General features: G+C 39.4%; 1 protein-coding gene across 1 annotated transcript in view; it reads left to right on the top strand.

The window, feature by feature from the left end:
• The window catches only part of shtn1 (shootin 1), a 46,879-nt gene that overhangs the window by 7,934 nt on the left and 17,577 nt on the right, over positions 1–21,368 (top strand). Inside the window, exons 4-10 of the mRNA XM_053509314.1 lie at positions 6,621–6,715; positions 13,796–13,964; positions 14,268–14,365; positions 15,256–15,337; positions 15,736–15,830; positions 19,463–19,609; positions 19,900–20,053. Of these exons, the coding sequence (XP_053365289.1) occupies positions 6,621–6,715; positions 13,796–13,964; positions 14,268–14,365; positions 15,256–15,337; positions 15,736–15,830; positions 19,463–19,609; positions 19,900–20,053 (840 nt within the window). The remainder of the gene's footprint in view (positions 1–6,620; positions 6,716–13,795; positions 13,965–14,267; positions 14,366–15,255; positions 15,338–15,735; positions 15,831–19,462; positions 19,610–19,899; positions 20,054–21,368) is intronic.

Genomic DNA, 21,368 nt, shown 5'->3' with positions numbered 1-21,368 from the left:
CATTTTTGCGAATACTCAATGCTTCTTATCTCCCTATCCATGCTTCGTTTTTTTATAAATAAGCCTACACATGTATATTTTTATTAGATAAAAAGAAACACATTTGCTAAATACAATTTCATGCCCTTTTATGCCTGTCGCGTCTGTAACTTTTTTGAATTCAACTCTTTCAATGATCTTAACTGTCATTCAGATGAAACTTGACCAATTTAGATTTCACATGAAAAGACATAAACCTAAAAAAAAATGTATTATTATAAAATGTAAAATTAAATTGCAACATGAATTTGACGTGGTTACGGACACTACAGATTTTTTTGCTTTTTAAGAAAAACTGGAATGCTTTAATTAATTTTTGCAGGGCATATGCTTCTAGAAGCTTACACCAATTTTAGTACCAATACTCATTAAGAAATATGAATAATTAGCATTTTAAATGATATAACTCCACCCACATATATAAGTGAGACAGTGTAATGCTGAAAACTGGCCATTTTTGGGACACACATAAAAGCATCTCTCCAAAATGGCTGAAGTTAACAACTTTAAATATTTAGGTAAGCACTTCCATGTTGCATAAACTTCAGAAGTAGCTTCTTTGGCACACACATTTTCTGTATTATATGTATAACATAAAAAAATAAAATCATCACCAATATTGAGTTTTGTCCGACAGACTAAGAAACGACACATGATTGGTCTAGAAAAGGACTGCATCTGGTGCAAGGTTTGGCAGCTAAATTACACTTACTGCAAATAATAACAAAGCAGGATGTAAAAAGAGAGGTTTTGATTGTCTTTGTGATGTGAGTCTTTTAGCATTAGCTGCCGTTTCATGCACACTATGGCTACCTCCTGGGCGGCACTGAGAGGAGTGAGACAGGAGTTTCAGACAGTTGCGGAGCAGAGACATGAAGCTCACTGGATTTTACAGACCGAGTTTTGCATCATTGCAGATCAAATCTGTAGCCAGTTTCAAGTCACATATCTTCTATCCAGTGAAGAACAGTGTTGAAATTTTAATCCTCAGTTTTATCTGAGAATAAGGGCAATCGCATACACAGCACTAAGATACAGCATGAAGAGATGATGTTGGCCGGTTTTGTGTGTCTCAGAGAAAGCAGAAGTTTGTCTTTACCTTCAAGCAGGTGTGAATTGGGAGGAAACCAAAATCGTGGAAGCAACAGTGTCAGAGCTGTAAGAGATGCCTGTTGTGGAAAACTCACATCTTACATGCGTATTAATTGTGTGATGGATTTTTAAAACTTGCCTGCTGGATTGTAGAAGGAAAAGGCCAAAGATAAAACAGAAACAAACTGATTGTAGTCGCCACTAAGATGATAAGGTGAAGACATCTGTTCTGAGACAGATATGGAAGTCAGCTCTTTCTGTGTGAAAACTTGATGTAGAGTATGTTTGCAGAGAAGTTTGTGTATGAAATTTAAATGCTAGGAGAAAGAAGTCACCCTTACAGGTTGTTCTGCAGAAGTTTCAATAAACCGTTGTTTCTTTGCTCCTACTTAGTGAATGACTTACTTGCCTCTTATTGTTTTCAGGATTTTAATTAAGAAGAGCGTACTAATCCAAGTTATTTCCGTTCTCAGATTTAAAAAATGAAATCTGCATGATTCAAGTGGTCTATTTTATTATCAGGATGTGTTCCGAACTCTTGTGAAGACTTTAAGCCACAGCTCCCCACTAGTCACAAAGGAAAGAGGAACAGGCGGTTATGTATATAACCATGCTTCCATGACTGAATGGAGAACCACTTATCACACTTGGCATGGTGAGAATGGCCAGATAACGAGCGTGATTTTATTGAGGGCCTGGTATATTCTTCCCACGATTGGGAGGGAAAAAAAAGAAGAGAAAAAGAAAACTCTATCATCTACCAAGGTGACAGCCCTGCAGGTCCATATGTGATGAATTAGACATGCAGTTCGCACAGTGATAAACTGGTAGATAAAAGCTTCAGATATTTTGTCAGCGACATTAATTAGCACAGACATGTCTTGGCTGATTGACTGCATTCGATGTAAAGGGAGTAAACAAGTGTGTATGTTTTTGTTTGGCAGAGCCATTCCTATTAAATCTAGCAGGTGTACACAAATTACTTCTTTTATAATCAGCTCTTAGTTTTTTCATACCAGTGAAATAGTTTTAAATGTTCAGTTTCAGTGACCTTCAGTGCATTTAACTGGTGTCAGAAGTTTCTCTCATCATTCTCAGGCAGTAGACGAGAGGCCGTGGCTCACGCGCTTTTGTTTCTCTTTTAGTTTAAATCCCTGCACTTCACCTTTCGGCGCCACACGCGGAAAAGCCACGCTCTCGCTCTCCACGCAAAATGGGGGAATTGAAACGCGTGAATTGAATTGCTGCCGATTTTTTTTTTTTTTTTCTTCTTTTTTTTTTTTTTTTTCAAAAAGCACAACAGCTATGTGTCAACACAGAAAGCGAGAGAGGGAGAGAACCAACAGCATTCTCATTTTAATGCATGAAATGGGTTATTATTAGATGTGGGCAAAGAGAGGCTGAATAGTGTGGCCTTTGCTCATGCTTTTTCTCAGTACTGCTCAGCCCGCAAAACACACATTGTGTACGACTTCCACTTAAATAATGGCGGAGCCGCGGCGTTTTTTGGGAGCCATTACGTGATTTCATAGCTCTTGGAAAATTGCTTCTATTCAGCACGGGGTGGAGTGGGGTGGGCGAGAGAGAGAAAGAGAGAGAGAGACCCGACACACAATCATGCCTTTTCAATAGGAGATGGCAAGGTTGATGACAACACGGCCATTGTGTTCTAATGATAAGACCACAAAGGCATCTGCCCCCTTCATCAAGGCCCGGAGCGTTATATCGCGCATCCAAACACGCAGCCAATCGCTGGCCTGTTCCACGCGGGACGGCAGGGAGAGGGAAACATGGGAAATGGGGGGAAAAGAAAAGAGATTTTGAAATGTGGTGATGATGAGGAGGACAAAACTCACAATTAAGACTGTCAGCTCCAACGCATGATGTCCCGAACCGTCACAGCGAACGCTGTTTAAGCCTACCAGTTGGCACAATTAACCTGTCACACAGGAGATATGGCATACTGCTAGAGAGTGAGAGAGAGAGAGAGAGAGAGAGAAAGAAAAGGGAAGCATAGGAGTATGACAGGAGACAGAGTAGGGTAGCAAAGATGTATATAGAGATACAGCAGTTGGAGTAAAAAGTGAGGGAAGAGGCTATAGCGTGAAGAAAGATGGAAAGGTCGAGAATAAGAATGAGGTGGGTGAGAGAGATAGAGACTGCAGGTTGGCAAGGAGCTATAAATATATATACAGTGTGAGTAGTGAGATCAAAGAAGAGCATGATGGGAAAACAGAAGGGTAAGTGAGGCCGTGGTGAATGTTTACAGAGAGAAGTAAGAGAGGAATTGGGAAAATAAGATGAGGGGGAGACAGTAGGTACACGTATGGTTGTAGAGAACTTGGGGGCATGTATACGACTTAGGGAAAAAGTTTATACACCCTTAAAGAATGTTAAAGTTCTACAGATCTTCCTTCATCATCATGAGTGGCATTAAGATGTATTAAATATTTGTTTAATATACTGTAAGTCCTGATAGTGAAATACTGTAGATCCAAATAATAGTGTTATATAATAGTGATATATTTTTATTTAAAGGTGAGTTATGATTCCATTTATTTTGCGTTTAAGGACTTTTGTCAGGTCATTCTTTATATTTACATGTTTTTTATTCCTGAATTGAGGTGATAAAATTCACTGGTGCTGAATGTTTTCCTTAATGTCCTGCTCTAGTGTTCTAGTCCTTGCGATTTTGGTTCGTCCTAATTCCCGTTGAGTCTCTAAGTAAAGTAATTGAAATTATTTATTACTTTTTAAATTTATTTCATGGAAGATGATTTTTTTTTTAGATAAAAAAAAAAGGAAGAAAGGGGAAAAACAATAATGTAGGAAGAGGAAGGTAAAATTGCTGGGAATAAGTGAGAAATGTGGTAGGGCAGGATAGAAAGAGAGAGAAAGACAAGGGTGAAATACAGCGCAATGCATAAAGATAGATGGGAAGTTTTTCTGCATACTCTTCTACTTTATATAGTATATGACGGGTGTTCAAGTCAAACTGGGACCTGTGATGAAATTTCTCATAAATGAAGGGTGCAATACCGATTGAGGTTTCCAATTCAGAAGAGATTAAGCACAATACGGTAATGAGCCGCAATAAAGTATTTGATCCGCGCAAACGTTATAAAGATGGTTATACGTTTGTGAATGACGTTCCCGTAAACATTCAGCAAGGGGAACGCCTGATCCTTGAAAATCGAGACATCTGTCTGTTGAAACTGTAGTGGCAGTTTTTACTGTTATAACTGTTCTGTCATTTTGCAGAATCAAAAGTCCCAGTTTGACTCGAACGCCTCTCGTACATATTATTAGAAAATCACTTTTTCCATATTCAGTCTGTGAACTGGTATTGGTAATGGTGAATATTATAAAAATAATGATTAATTAATAAAAAATAAAATAATAAATAAATAAATAATTAAAACATTTTACAAAACTATTGTCCCTCATTGTGTCAGTCATGCCACCATGGTCCGAATATTATCAGGGTGGCTGTGGGTATGTGGTGCTGGCACCATCAAGTGCATCACATAAAACAGTGTTGCGTGTGTTTTTAACCGCCTCGACACAACTGTTGCGTTAAAAACCGCTCCACCGACAGCCAATGTCCAGCTGTGGTCAGAAACCGACACTGATGAAGTCCAGAGGATGATGGCACGCACGGCAGGCTGCAGTAGACCTGTGATAGTAACTGCAGTAAGTGAGTACAGTGGAAGACGGAGAGAAATGTAGAAAAGATATAGAAGATAATGAGCAATAAAGTAAGATTGTGTGAGTGAGTGAAGGACAGGAGGGACTTCGAACTGGCAGCTCAATAGAGTTTAATGGGTGATGGAGGGAAACCACTGTTCATCAACTTTTAATTAGGTGTCATCGGGAGCAAGGCGCTGTCCGCCACGGCACTAATTTGTGTTTTCGCCTCTCATCCACAATGTGTAATTAGTTAAGTGACAGCGATCTGGGCTGCAGCCGGTGTCGCCGCGTGATTACTGACACGAATCATGGCAGAGCCACGGGCATTACGAGTCATGCTCCGCCTCGTGCCTCCTTCAGAAAATAGTTCAATTAAAACAACTCATCAGTCAAACCGGGGGGATTTTAATGCCAGAGCTACTGGCACGTGTAACATAGCCAGCTTTAATTTTAGCACCGTGCGATTTGGGTCTGTTCCGATTGCACGCTGATCAGAGAGTCAGGGTGGTACAGACAGCTGGGGAATGGAACCAACACACACACACACACACACACACTAACATTCCTTTATTTCTAAGAATAAAGTTTCCTGTGCTTGATGTTGAAAAGAAAGTGGTTCTGATTTTCACAACTAACAAAAAATGGCAAATCCCTAAACCGGTGTTCGGGTCAGCCAAGACATGTTTGAAGTCCAAGGTTGTCATCAAATATATCCAGCCTCCTGTATAGCATTGTGTGTCTAAGTTTTTGCTCCTATCAGCTAATCGCAAGGCCAAATCATAAGAAGGCTGCAGTTGTCTATGAGGACACAAATGTACTGTGTTTACACATCAGTGGTTGAAAATAGCATGGGTTCACTGTAGAACAGAATTTAATAAAGACCCACTTAAGAAACACACGAGCTGATGGTCCAAATAAAAGAAGGAATGAAATGAAAAAATACGTTTGTATTTTTTTAAACCCTGTACATCCTTTTGCTGTCAATTGGTAAGATTAAACCCAGTGTTTTTTTTTTTTTTTAAAGGGTTTGTTTTTTTGAGAATGCCCTGGCAGCATGGTGGCGTAGTGGTTAACACTGTGGGCTTGAACTTTCAGGGTCAGAGGTTCGAGTCCAGAGACTGTGTGCATGGAGTTTGCATGCTTGGTGGGTTTCATCCGGGTACTCAGGTTTCCTCCAACAGTCCAAAGACATAGGCGAATTGGCCTAGTGAGTGAGTGAATATGTGCATGCATGTGCCTGTGATGGACTGGCACTCTGCCCGAGGTATATTTCACTTTGTGCCAGGATAAGCGTTGTAGAGAATGAGTGACTGAGAGAGAGAGAGAATGACCTTCCCTTTTTTTCCATCATAGTCATCATCAAGTGGTTGTAAAAAAAATCTTTATAACGCTGCAGAAACGGATCATTTGGTTTAGTTTTGGTCGGCAATGCTATGTTCTTTTGTTACTCTTGATAGCCTTCATGTATAATAATAATAAAGTGAGGCACATGCAAATAAAGCAAAAGGCATTACAGGCACTGGAGTAAAGTACAGATATGAACAGATAGACAGCAACAGATGGAGATCCATTAGGATTTATTTTTTTTATTAGTCAGCATTGGGATTAGCATCATGGTGGATTGATTAAGGGGAAAGTCTGGCCATCTGGACGGCCATCTTGGTTTTTCTAATGCTGCTTTGTTGCATTATATAGAAATGAAAACAGGAAATGAAATAAAAGCAAAAAATATTTGTTTGGTATATAATTTTAGTGTGTGTGTGTGTGTGTGTGTGTGTGTGTGTGTGTGTGTCTCTCAGTGTCACATATGGTGCTGCAGGAGGTCAGCAGTATGCAGGAGAACCTGGAGGTTGAAAAGACCTGCAGGGAGACGGTGGAGGCCCTGGCAACGAAGGTTTACATCTTTTCATGTATTTTCTTGTCTTGTTCTGTCCTGTCATGTTCTGTCTTTTCTTGTCTTGTTCTGTCCTGTCATGTCCTGTCTTTTCTTGTCTTGTTCTGTCCTGTCATGTCCTGTCTTTTCTTGTCTTGTTCTGTCCTCTCATGTCCTGTCTTTTCTTTTCTTGTTCTGTCTTGTCATGTCCTGTCTTTTCTTGTCTTGTTCTGTCCTGTCATGTCCTGTCTTTTCTTGTCTTGTTCTGTCCTCTCATGTCCTGTCTTTTCTTTTCTTGTTCTGTCTTGTCATGTCCTGTCTTTTCTTGTCTTGTTCCGTCCTGTCATGTCCTGTCTTTTTTTTCTTTTTTCTTATTATTTCTTGTCCTGTCTTGGCTTGTCTTTTTATTTTCTTGTCATTATTGTTGCCATTGCTTGTCCTTTTTTTCTTTTTATATTTAGTATTTTCTTTTCCCATTATTTATTTTCATATACTTTCTTTTCTTGTCGTTTCTTTTCTTTTTCATTGTGTTCTTGTATTTTTCTTTTGTCATCTTTTCCTCTTTTACTGTCTTTTTTTGTTCTACATTATCATGTCTTTTCTTACATTGTCCTAACCTGTCTTTTTGTTGTCTTGTTTAGTCTTGTTTTGTCTGTTTTTTGTTGTCTTGTCCTATCCCTTTCTGTCCTTTCTTTTCTTGCCATTTCTTGTCTTTTATTTTCTTGTCTTTTCATTGTATTCTCCAACTTTTTGTACAGAATGTAATAATTCAATATTCTATAATAATGCTATAAAATTTTATATCATTTTATTTTATGCTTTATTACTCTATTTTATTTAGCTTCTCGTTTTTTTTTCTGCAATATTTCTTCCATTACATTTTATTCTGCACTCTATTCTGTTGTATTTTACTTTTTTCTTTACTGTAATACTCAATGTTGTATTATTTTATTCTATTCTATTCTATTCTATAATGTTCCATGCTGTAATATTACATTCTGCTCTATTCTGTTCTATTTAACACTTTCCTATTCCATTTTCTTGTGTTTTATTTTATTATATTCTATAAGCTTCAGTATATTAAACTTCTGCTCGGTTCTATTTGATTAAACTTTATTCTGCTTTGTTGTATTGGTCCTGTAATACACTCACCTACTGTATACTTTTCTGCTCTGATCTACTGTATGTGTTTCAGTTCTATTCTGTTTTATAATTTAATATTCTCTGCTCTTCGGTTTTATTCTATTCAAATCTGAAAGACAATGTGCTCTGATCCATTTCATTTCATTCTATTCTGTTAGATTGGGAAATAAACTGAAATCACTTTTTTTTATCTCACTCTCACTATACTGATTATCCTGTTCAGGGTCGTGGGAGACCTGGAGTCTGTGCCAGGAGACTCTGGGTATAAGGCTGGGTACACCCCCGACAGGGTGCCAAACCATTGCCGGGCATACAATCACACACACTCCCACACTCAGTCAAACACTACGGGCAATTCAGAAATGCCAACTGGCCTAATCCCATGTCTTTAAAATGTGCGAGAAAAAAACAGAGTACTTGGAGGAAACCCACCAAGCACAAGGCAGAACATGCAAACTCTCCGCACACAGACCCAAAGATGGGACTCGAACCCTCGACCATGGGGCGGTGCAAGGCCACAAGGCTAAACACCTTGCCACAACATCACCTACCCATTCTATTCTCGTCTATTTGGGTGAATTATTGTATTCTATTCTTTTCTTTAGGAACGTTTTGTTTAAAGTGTAACAAAAGTGCATTATTTAAATTAACTAAATAATAGATTTCAAAGGGGTCAAATTATTTCCCTGCATCAAGCAAAGAAAATACTAAATATACTGTAATCGGGTTAACAACCATCCAGTGTTTTAATAAATCCTGGAAGGATATTGCTGAACCATTAACTTTGCAAAAGAATGAGTGACTGGAGGTCGTTTAAACATGGGGTAAAGCTGCACCATAAAAAAAAAATCCATAGTGTGTTTATTAGTGAGAGCCTTTAAACATGCAGAGATCAACAAGAACTTGCATGGATCTTTTTTATATATATATATATTTTATTTTTTTTTTTTTTATTTTCTTTATATTGCAATTTCTATAAGCTAATTAGAAAAGCACACCACTAAATCCTTATATCATGAGCCACTATTTCAGAAGCCGTCTTTGCCCTCTACTTGACCCATATTACTATGACTTTATGCAGTATAAAAAAACATTACCTGGTAATGATCATTATATGGCATACATATTTACTAGGTAAGTCTTAAATACAGAGCAAAGCTCTCTTGAGACCTTGAGAGAGCAAAGCGTAGGGTGTATAAACAGTGTTAGGGTGAGCCAGGTGTGTGAGGCGGGTTGTGGACGGAGATCATAGCCTCTTTTTCTGAGCTTTTTTTTTTTTTTTTGATGGATGAATCAGCTTTCTACTGCCCTACTGCCTGATAGACCCATGCAGGGAGAGCACGATGAGAGAACAGCAGCGTGGAGGGTAGGAGCAGAGGATGAAAAGATTGAAAGAGAGAGGAAAGGGAGGTGGGAAGGTGATGCACCACTGCGTTTTGTGCTTGGAGTGAAAGGAGGATGAGAAACAGACATGAGATTTGAGCTGCGATGGACCCAGTAATCCGCGTTATTCTCTTTTCAATCTGCTCTGTTTCACGATTCAAAGGAGGTTTTATTATTGGTTTTTTGGCTGTTTTTCACAAATACGTCGCTTGCTTTATTTTTTCTTTAAAAAAAACAACCTATACAACATCCCTGTGTGTTTGAGCTCAGGTGTTCTTTTTATGGATCCTAACACTGTTTATACACCCTACGCTTTGCTCTCTCAAGATCTAAAGCAAGCTTTGCTCTGAATTTAAGACTTACCTAGTAAATATGTACTGCATATTATGATCATTACCGTGTATGGTGTTGAATATTGCATATTCATATATACATATAATAAACCTGTTATGTGAGTATAACAGGTTTATTTCTTTGGCAATGTTTTTTTAGGCATTATATATGGCTGAGCTGTAATAATGAATAGCGATGTTCGATAGGATTCATAATTTAATATTTCCATACTACCAAACCTCGACTCATTTTCCAACTTGTTAGTCAGTCTGTGAGAAAGTCATTTAATAAAACAGTTGAAGACATGTTGTTACAGCACATGTTTCAGGTTTCCTGTAATATTTTATACTTGTGTTTCTGATTTAGACTGGCAGGGAGGGCTCGTCTAAGGTCGTTTCTCACAGCTTGTTCCTACAACTGCTTTTGGCGTTTCAGCTCTGTCCATCAAACAGGAAATAGCCCCACAGCTGAGCAGTGTAGTGCTCTGGCATTATGTGCTTTAGAAAAGCCTGATTTGGCCAATCACAATGCTTCCTCTCTGCCATTAAAGAAGATGCTGGTGTGTCCTGCTAATGCTGGTGGCCACTGTGCTTGAAAACCCCCTCTTACTCTCTGTGTGTCTCTCTAGTCCTTTGTTCTGGTCCCTCTTTGGGCCATCACTAGTTGTGTACAGCCCCATAGCCAGCCTGATGAATTGTGGTTTCGCAGCAGGAGGCTTTAACAGCCCCTGTAAGAGCTGTCTCCTTCCAACACTGTCACACTAAACCATCTCATTTTATCCTCACCGATAAACCATTTTTAGCGTTAACCACTCTAGCAATTCTGTTGGTCCTGCGAAGAAGGGGAATGACTTTAAGGCTGGATAGAAACCATTCAAGTCTGTTTGCAGTAGAGTTAGTGCACCACATTGGTATTTATTTTGGCTTTAGTTGCAGTCCTGTGCAAAAGTCCTGAGCGCCTGCCCCCTCTTCTAAATTTCTACAATTAAACGAAAAAGGTTAAAAAAAAAACAATTGGACAAACATTTTACTGTGACAGGCTGCAAAGTGCCTAAAGATAGAATTTAAAATGGGTTGTTTATGTATCAACCTCAGCAGCGACCTCATTTCCCCTCTCGTCTGTTCTAACTACTCGTGATTGAGCAACAGCAGTATGTTATAATCACCGGCCCGATCATCCCTCATCATCTGCACCTGTTTCTCACTGGTTCATGCCTTATGTTAGATTATAATTTATTTTTTATGCTGGAATGATTTATACTTCACTGTGTGGCTTAACAGACAAAAACGTTCCTCAGAAACTACTCAGTAACAGGGACTAGACTGAAAATTGGAGACTTGTAAAAGAAATAAAAATAAAAATGGGACAAAAAAAACAAGTCCTTCAGGAAGCCTGGAGAATTTTTTCTCTAGACCACATTCAAAATTACAAAAGAAGTAATCAGATTAAAGAACTGCTTTCTTATAATGTGTTTAAGTCCATGATTTCTACAAATATGGAACATAACAAGAGTTAAACAAGGGGGTCTTGTTGTTCGTTGTCCCTGATTCTGATAATCCCACCCAGATTAGATAATATGGTTTTAGGTAAAAAGTCTATGCTCAATTGGCCATTAAATCAATTCCCATTTGTTTATATGGTACGGTTAACTATAGACATTATCACAAGCAGATTTATAGAATGGCAGTTAAGGGATTCGTTCCCTAATATACTGTACAAGCAAGAGGTAACATGAAACCAGGATCAATCAATTGTCTTATTAGGTGTGATTGAGTGTGTGAGCGGGTGTTTTTTGTCGCAGCCCTGTGATGTGTATTCCTCCTATGGGCCGAGACCTCAGGTATAGTATCTCAGACCTCAGGTTCTCAGGTCAAAGCAGTAAAACATGCATACATAAAGAACAACACAAGATTCGATGAAGGATATTTCATGAACTGTTAATCTGAGTGACACCATGAAAATATATACATATGATATAAAAACTTCACACTATATAAAAAGAAATTACACACAGTCCTGAATAATGTTTTATTTTCTTCTTTACTTAAAAATATAAAGGTACGGTTAAAAAAATTACAGCATTGCTCTGTTCTCAATTTACATTTAAATAGGGGAAAACAATTTCTCTATCTGTACACAGGCGGAGAGCAGAGCGAATCAGCTCTAATAACCACCATATTTCACACATTTGATTCTTTGTTTCCGATGCCTGTAATTTGTCTGCCAACCTGGCCTCGTCGCTGGCGGCTGAAAACGAAAAAAAAAAAAAATATCATAATCAATTTCTTAAACTCTGGAACATCCTGAATTTGAAAGAAAGAAAAAAAATCCGTAACCGAGGAAAGAGCAGGCGGCGCCGGTCAAATCAAAGTGCTATCCAAGTACATGACATTTTGTTTTGATGTCGAGATCAGAGGTGATGACTGAGGGGAGTGTAGCGGGGACGAGGTGGTGGTGGGGGGGACGCAGCGACCTCCAAGTGTGTGTGTGTGTGTGTGTGTGTTTGTGACTGATTTCTGCGAATGTGTAATTTCACATTCACGCTCTCTCATCAATGCTGGATGATTATCACTTAGTGTGTGTGTTTATCCTCACATTATGTGTTGTTGATTGTATTTTCTAATACGCGCATTCAGAGTAAAGGACATCATCAGGAAATGGCTTCGTGTGTCGTCTGGTCCCGACGGAGCCATCATTAATAAATGCTCGTTAAATAGAGGTGGCATATAGACGGGCAATTTAGCACGCAGCTTCGACCAATATGTCATTCAGGACTCATTTATTTCATTCAGATGCCTTCGATGCCATTGGCTGGTTCTGTCCCCACTCAGCAGCCTCTCGGATTTCTGTTAGTGTACGGGCAGTCTTTAAGGATGTTAATTTAACCTTAAAGAAAGCATGCAGGTATGCTGGAGTGGAAAAGGGTGGCGCGGAAGGGAATCTGTATGACCGGACGTGATAGTGAACACAAATGATATTTACATGCTCGGATCTGATAAAGTACTGTAATTATCTTTCTTGCTCAGCTTCCTCCGCCCCGTGCGACTATATTATTTTACCCTTGATTGTTGCTCTTTTTGCCAGTGTGTGTGTGTGTGTGTGTGTGCCTGTTCGATTAAGCCAAAAAAGGATGTATGAAGACTGGCATTTTAGGGAGACGTGCTGCTTCTGTAGGTTTTTTTTTTTCTTTTTTTTTTTTTAATTTCTTTATTACTAAAAAGTCAGATTGTCATTAGACTTATATATTTCTGACAGTTGTACTTAATTGAAGTATGCACAGTGGCACACAAAAGCATTGAGACCAAAGTGAAGTTCAATGTTTTAACGGCATTTCTAATTTATTTATTTTTTAAATAGAATAATGATTATAAGACATGTAGAAATAATTTATTTTATGCAGTAAAATTGCTGTGCAACCATCAATATTTAGCGTGATGTCTTAAATTCTCTAAAGCTGCTGGATCTGGCTGGGCATAGGGTCAATAAGACTCCTTTTTATTTATTAATTTATTTGTAAACTTATGTTTATTTATTCATTTATTTATTAGTATTTTCACCATTATTATTATTATTATTATTATTATTATTATTATTTTTATTTTTATTTTTTAAATAATTTTTCTAACTTATTTATTTTGTTTATTTATTTATTATTTTAATTATTTATTATTAATTGATTAATTAATGTATTTATTTAAATTTTGTAAGTGTATGTGAAAGGGTATATGCTTGTGTATTTGTTCGGGTGCTTATTAGAATATTCTGTCACCACGTGTCTAATTGATGTGGGTTTATAAAACAAAAAAAGGTTCAATAAACATATTGGGGGCAAAAAACTCTTCAGTTGGATAGGCTAGAATTAATTAGTGATGGCATATTTTGTCCTAATACTTTTGGCCACCACTGTAGTAGATTTCACTGTATTTATATAGTATATTGCAGTGAATCCAGAGTCGGTCCCAGTAGCACTAGGTGCAATGCAGGTGTGCTCCCAAGATGCCACTCATTGCATGGTGCACACAGTACCTGCTTCACACATCTAGAGTACTTTAACTACTAACTAAGGAACTTACTAACTAAGGAAAACCAGACAGACGCAAAGAAATATGTCCAACCCCAAACAGATATCAGGACTGAACCGGGGCGATGCGTGAACCGTAAGGTGCCTCGCTGGATGGCTCTGTTTAAAATATTACATAATCATTACATTTTAATAATAAATAAACGTTTTTTTGTGCGCAGCTGAACAGACAAAACCGCTCGCTAAAGAGGAAAAGCATGATGTATATGGCTCATCTCGATGCCAACGTCATCGCTGAAATCAACCTGGATGACAGCGAGGATGAGGAAAATCATCACGGGGAGGAGCCTGGAACGTGTAGCTCCTCCCACTGTCGCCATCTCATCTCAGGTATGGCACTTCTACGGAAAGCATTTTAACAAACGTGTTAACTTAGACTAGCATGGAGAAGCCACGCCCCCTTCACTGGTACTGTAGGACAGTTTCACAATCTCACAAAAAGTTATCTGAAGATATTAGTTTCTGACTACAAATATACTGAAAACGCTCACCAGCATAATTCGTAAGTCTACTGATAGCGTGTTTGTTACATGTAATGCCTCACGCTAATGAACTCTCCCAGTTTGATTTTAAAGTGTCTCTTCGGCTGTTTATGTTTGAGAATAATTTTGTATGTTTGTGTGTTCGAATCAGAGTTGAGGAATAAATTAGAGTCGGCGTTGGAGGAGAAGAAGCGTTTATCCATCGATCTGGAAACGACAAAGGATCGGCTGCACAAAACCCGAGAGGAAGTACGCCTGACAGCCTTTCATCTGAGTTCTGACACTGAGTTACACACACACTCGCAAAGCTCTCTGTCTCTCTCCAACACACACACACACACACACACACACACACACACTTTGTGCCTTTCCTGGCATCAGTTAAACTTTTTTTCAATTTTTTATTTTTTTTTTTACTTGATTTGACATTTCACTTCCCATCAATTCTCTTGATCCTAGTTTTACAATTTACTATGCCACACCCCCTAATGTGACATCACAGATGAAGCATTTGATCCTACAAACTGACCTTGCACTGACAAAAAGACAAAATTTTATACAAACTCACGCCCAGGCTGAGACTGAGACACACACACACAGAACACCATACATACTACAAACATTATAATGTGACACACACACACACACACATACACAAGCCCACACAAAACATTCTACAAATTCCAACATCCAACATAGACACACACGCGCACACCTTACACTGAGACACACACGCACACACACATACACATTCTGTTACGCTATAACTAAAGTTTTAAACAAGTTTAAAGTTTCCTTGACTACACACACACACACACAAACACATATATGTTCACAATTCACAAACATAAATGTCGAAGTAAAAGGACTGAATAGAAGAAAATATCTGTCATGAACTCTCTGTTCCTTTTCAAAGTCTCACAGACAAAATCTCTCTCTCTCGCACTTCTTTCTCTCTCCTTCTCTCTCCCTTTCTCTCTCCTTCTCTCTGTCTCTCTCTCTCTCCTTCTTTCTCCCTCTCTCTCTCTCTCTCTCTCTCTCTCCCTCTCTCTCCCCTCCTCTCTGTTTCTCTCTTCCTCTGTCTGTCTGTCTCTGTCTCTCTCTCTCTCTCTCTCTCTCTCTCTCTCTCTCTTTCACAGCTCTTGCGAGAAAAACACGATAATACTGTTTTGATTGCTGAAACACTCCAACAAAAGAAGCTCTTGGGGAAGTATAACAGAGGTCAGTTCCACTCGCTGTAACCCTGCACACACACGTGCGGCGCGTCACCTCTGATCTCTAAGACAATACACACACTCGTATCATAATTACACCAGCAATTCGATGCAGGCGTTTTTATCCTTAAGTGCTGCAATATTTTGCGGTTTGTGGATGCTACAATTCAGACACTAGTGCCATTCGTTATTTCTCTGCGTGTGCGCACGTGTGTGTGTGTGTGTTGTTGGTGCTGCACACACTGTATGTGTGTAAGTGGGTTTATATTTGGTTTTTCTAGGTGATTAAATACCCTCATGGTGATATACAAGACATTTTCAATATTGTGAGGAATTTAAAGTCTCACAAAGACAGTAATGCAAAATTTTGTGTGTGTGTGTGTTTGTGTGTGTCTGTGTGTGTAGTGTCTCTGTATGCAGTGGAGGAGTACGAGGCCTTGCAGGCTGATCTGGAGCTGGAGAAGGATTTGCGTGTAGAGGCAGAGAATTTTGCACACAAGGTGAGCTCACACACACACACACATACACAACACAGGTGCATGGTTTATCTAGCGGAGTATCACAAAGATGCAGGGCCCCTGACACGGAGCATCAGTAGCGTAGGCCGGGTAGGACACAGGAGCATAAAGGGTTAGAGGTAGGCAAAATACACATGAAAAGAAAAAAAAAAGGCTGATCACATAGAATTAGTACAAGCAGTGATAGTTGTGTTGGAGGCTTTTCACATGAAGCACAGTCTGCACCCAAATATACAGTACTGGAATGAAAATATAACCTGGTTATCACCTGTGAGTTCATTTCTCCTGAAAGAAACTAACATACACACGATCGGCATCTTGATTTACGACCGTTTGCGTAATGTGAGTGTTCAAAGTGTGTGTGTGCACCGCCTCGCTGTAGACAGTGTTCATATCGTTCACGTTTACACACATATCCCGGAACAAAGGTCGCTGCAGACCTGCTGCAAAAGGAGACGATTTGCTCGCGTAATCCTGGCACAGTACGCTACCAGAACGCTAACAATAGACGGCATGACTGTGTTACTTGGTGCTGTTTTATTAAATCTCCCTCGGAATTGTTCTGCCACCTTTTTCAAACACGGTCCCCATTCACGACCGCTTCTGTATGAGCGGAAATAATACTCGACTATGAATACTTTTCCTTCTGCCTCAACAACTGCACAACACAACTTCCTTTTCACTACTGGGAACACGTGCGGCACTTGCACGTCCGAGACCCGAGAGTTTCAGTACTGCATATTTTGCCGCATAACTTACCGTATGTGACAATGTGGCTTAGTGGTTAGCACTGATACCTCCAGGATGTGGGGTACTAACCTCGCCTCCGGTATGTGTGCGAGTGTGAAGTTTGCCGGCTCTTACCGTACTTTCTGGGTTTCCACCGGGTACTCTGCTTTCCTCCAACAATCTAATCTGCAGCCCCTCATCCAGGGTGTCACCAACCTCATGAGTTCTCTGTGATAGATCGATAATGGTTGGATGGATGGATGGAATGATCGATATGTAATTTATATTTATTTTTGCAAACATTTGACTGAACTGTAATACCTTTCTCTTTTGCATGTGTTCTGATCAACCATTAAAACTTTAAAACATTGACCCCAAAAGTGCTTTGCCCCATTGAGGCATGACTACGCAAGACCTCTGAAGGGTGCTGTGGAGTCTGGCACCAATACGTTAGCAGCAGATCCTTCCAGTGCTATAAGCTGCAAGGTCGGGCCTCCACGGATCTGGCTTGTTTGTCCACAACATCCCATGAATGCTTGATTGGATTGAGATCCGGGGAATGAGATCCGAGTGGCTCAGTGGTAAAGTGCTCGCTCTATCATCCGGAGATTGCAAGTTCGATTTCCGGGTGATGCTGTAACCTCTCGCAGCCGGAGGTCTAGAGAGAGCTGATTGGCCGAGCTCTCTCACAGGGGAGGGATGAGAGGTACTTAGTGCTCTCACATTAATCACGGCTCTACAGCCAATCAGGGGCATCTGTGAGCTTGCGCAAGCGCAAGGAGCGGATAGCGCTATCCTCCGAGTGTGTACGAATTATCATATGTTCTTGATCTGGTGAGAACTCGTTTTGTTTTTTGAGGATGCAGGACAACCACCTAGTAATGCATTACAATAGTCCAGTCTGGAGGTCATGAATGCATGAACTAGCTTTTCTATCACAGATACAGATAAAATGTTCCTAAGCTTGAACAATCTTTTCTTTTATGAGCTCTTGGATGAGCCGTCGTTGTGCCCTTTTTCGTAGGCCGGCCACTACTGAGAAGATTCACCACTGTTCCAAGTTTTCTCCATTTGTGGGTGATGGCTCTGACCATGATTAGCCATGATGAGTCCCAAAGAAAAGAAATCGCTGTATAACTGATACATGTCATGTCTTTATTTCTCATCTGTTCTAAAATATCTTTAGATTGTGTTTCTTTCTGAGATTTTTTATCATCCTTCACTTTGTCCAACAGGTTCTAGTTAAGTGATTTCTTGATTGGACAGGTCTGGCAGTAATCAAGCCTGGGTGTGGCAGGGAAAAATTAACTTTCCATTGAAAAAACAGTTAATTCTTGATTTAGCAACAAGGCTATTACTTTTTCACATCAGGTTTGCACAGTTTTTTGCTTGGGTTATCTTTGTGTAATAGTAAAATTTGTTTAATCATCAGAATCGTTTAAGTGTGACAAATATGCAGGAAAATAGAAAAAGAAAATAGTTTTTCTGACGGAATTAGCAGAAGCTGGCAGAAGGACTATAGTAACTCAATAACTCGCTTTGGTGTAATATGCTTGTCATATTTAATCAACAAACTGGCCCAGCAAGGTTAAACTGAAGCACAAACAAAAATAAAAAAAAAACTTTGACAACATTCAAGGAATATGTATATAGAGTATACAGTTATATATGTTTTATTCAGAGTTTTCCAGAGGCCTTGTATCTATTATCTGTTGGAGGAATGCAGAATAATTCATCATGGTCCTAGTTTATTACTCATCTGCTTTCATGTGATAGATTCGTGATCCTGTCTCACCCACGACCTTCAGCCCTTCACTGATCTGTACCCGTTTGCGCTTTTCTATTTATCGCCTGACATTAATGTCTTGTTCACAGTCAGGAATGCCACGCAGCCTCGGAGTCATCATGCCCACTACATATTAACAATAGATAGCTAATTAACTTCTTGGGGTCGGTTTATAGAGATGTATACACACGTTCTTGTAGCGTAGATGTTGTTAAAGGGTAAAAAAAAAAAAACATGATATGCATCTCATTGTATCATCAAGGGGAATAGGGCATACATTTCATCTCTTGTCAATCACAAATGAAAAAAGAAAAGACCACATTGAGAAAACGAGGGAAAATCTTTTTTTTTAAATACATTTATATTAGGCAGAAAAGCAATAACTGCAGATTTCTTTATGAGCATACAGTAGTTGTAACTGAATATCAATCTAGTCATTATATTATAGAATTTCTGTCATTATATTATTAAAGAAACATCCTACAGTATTCATATTTACCGATCAGCCATAAGTTGAAGACATTAATATCAATTACGTACCAATAAACTGGTGAGGGGATGATGGGCACGCATGGCTCACTCATGAACTACAGCCGGCCCGTCCAATCCGATCCCAAGGAAAAGACAAAGCAGCACAACACGTTATAAAAAAAAGTCAGTGCTTGCCATGAAAGAAGGGCACCAGTGCACCACTCATCTCATGAGGCCCAGCACAACCTCAAGGCCACAAACCCAGCCTCCAAACTCCCCAGATCGCAATCCAATCAAGCAGCCATGGGATGCACCAGGGAAGACTCAACTTGTAACCCGCAGCACCCAAAGGATCCGCTGCCAAAGTCTGGGTGCCAGACGCCACAGCACACTCCCAGACGTTCTGTGGAGCCACACCCCGAGGGACCAGACCTGCCATGGTGGCACAATGGAGAAACTACACAATAATGTTTATTACTATAATGTTATGCCTTTAATGTAATTTGCACTTGTTGTTATGGTTACATGGTACGAAGTGGGATTACATTTAAACTGGATGTTCAGCCATTTAGAAACCAGAAACAAGGGGAAGTGTGTTTTGTTGTTGTGAATGTGTGATGATGTATAGATGCTGGTGGAGCAGAAGAAGATGAAGAGACAGAGTCAGGCCCTGATGCAGAGTGTGTCACCTTCTGAAGCTTTGGCTAATGCTCTTGAAGAGATCACTGCGCTCACGCACACGTTGGAATCACAGCGTCTGGAGCACCAGCAACAGGTGCGCACACACACACACGCACACACACGCGCATCCTTGTGAGGATTTTGCATTGAGATGAGTGTTATAATGGTAATTCATACTGAGCCTATACCAGATCTCAAAAGCTTTGATTAAAAAAGTTTTGTTTTTAAGGCCTGTTTGATTTCTTCACTAAAATATAAAATCTTTCACATACTCAATTTTGTAAATGTATACATGTATCCTATAATTATACCAAGCAGAAACCCGTACAAACACACAAAAAATAAATAAAAGGTATGTTTATGCGTGTGTTTACGTGCCTTCAGCTGAAGCGTTTGGAGGATGAACTTCACGGCTCTGAGTTGCGGAAGCAGCTGACTTCATTGGAGAGGAAGACTGCGGTGCTGGAGGAAGAGAGAAAAGAGTTTATGGAGAAATGTTCCAGATCTGAGACTGAGGCAAAGGATCTTCGATTTACCGGTATACACGTGCATAAACGCGCATACTCACATATAGTATCTAACAAAAGTGAGTACACTCCTCACATTTCAGCAAACCACTATATTATATGTTCTCAATACTATAGAAATGAAAATTGTACAGTGAAACCTTGGATTGCGAGTAACACGGTTTGTGAGTGATATTTTAAATAAATTTTGACTTGAAAAACCAACAAGTCTTGGTTAACGAATACTGAGTATTATGTATCACGCATGCGCTTCTTGTTTTGATGCCAAGCGTCACGTGATTACAACTGAGCCAACGTTTTTTCTCTCTCTTGCGCTGTGGAAATGTGGGTAATTTTCTCCCCTGTTGGGTCTAAGTGCGCGTCTCTCACTAAGATAATTAACTCCCGTGCACGCGTGTACTGTTTACTATAACACTGTGACCACGTGCGTGTGCGTAAAACATATTTTATTTTGTGTGTTTGCGTGTGTGTGCAGTACAGCGTGTGTTTAAAGCAAAAGCAAGGCTCATTAGAGAGGTTAAAAATTCTCCCTCTGTATCAGCCTATGCCACACACACACACACACACACACACACAGACCCCTCCTACTTTAGCCTTTACAGACACACACACTGTTTCTCTTTGCTCTACACAGAAACACTGCTCTGTCGCGATTCTTTTCAAAGGTAAAGTGCAGGTTAATTTGTTTTATTTTATTTTACAGCAGTGATTCCGTTAGTGTCGCTTAATCGAGTGTCATTAGAGGGACTTTTTAATTTTTCCGATAAAACAGTGTTTCCATTGTGTGCACGCATGTGTGTAAAAAGAGTGGAGGAAGTGTAACTGACGAGAAGGGAGGGAGGGGGGTGGGCTCCATACTTTAGAATTATACATACACACACAGCGCCTGCGTGCACAAATGGAAACTTATCTGTCTGGATTTTTTTTTAAAAGGTAAAGTGAAGGTTAATTTGTTTTATTATTTTTTTATATTTTGTGTTAATTATTTTTATGGATTTATTTTTTGGGGCTGTGAAACGAATCATTTATGTTTCTATTATTTCTTATGGGAAAATTCAATTTGGTTTACGAGTGTTTTGAAATACGAGCCCGCTTCCTGAACGAATTATGCTCGTAATCCAAGGTTCCACTGTATATACTTTGGAGAAGTCAACGTGCAACTTGTACAGCAGTACAGATTTTCTCTAACAACAACTTAACATGCAGACTTTATTGTCTAAATAACTGGCAACGAAAATAATGTCAAAACTGTGTCCAAAGTGTCAAAAATCCTCCTTGGAATGGAATTCACAAGAGCTGCACATGTTGCTGGGATCCTCCATAATG

The sequence above is a fragment of the Clarias gariepinus genome, chromosome 13, assembly GCF_024256425.1.
Source record: "Clarias gariepinus isolate MV-2021 ecotype Netherlands chromosome 13, CGAR_prim_01v2, whole genome shotgun sequence".
Classification (NCBI taxonomy): domain Eukaryota; kingdom Metazoa; phylum Chordata; class Actinopteri; order Siluriformes; family Clariidae; genus Clarias; species Clarias gariepinus.
This window is presented reverse-complemented; position numbering and strand designations above follow the sequence as displayed.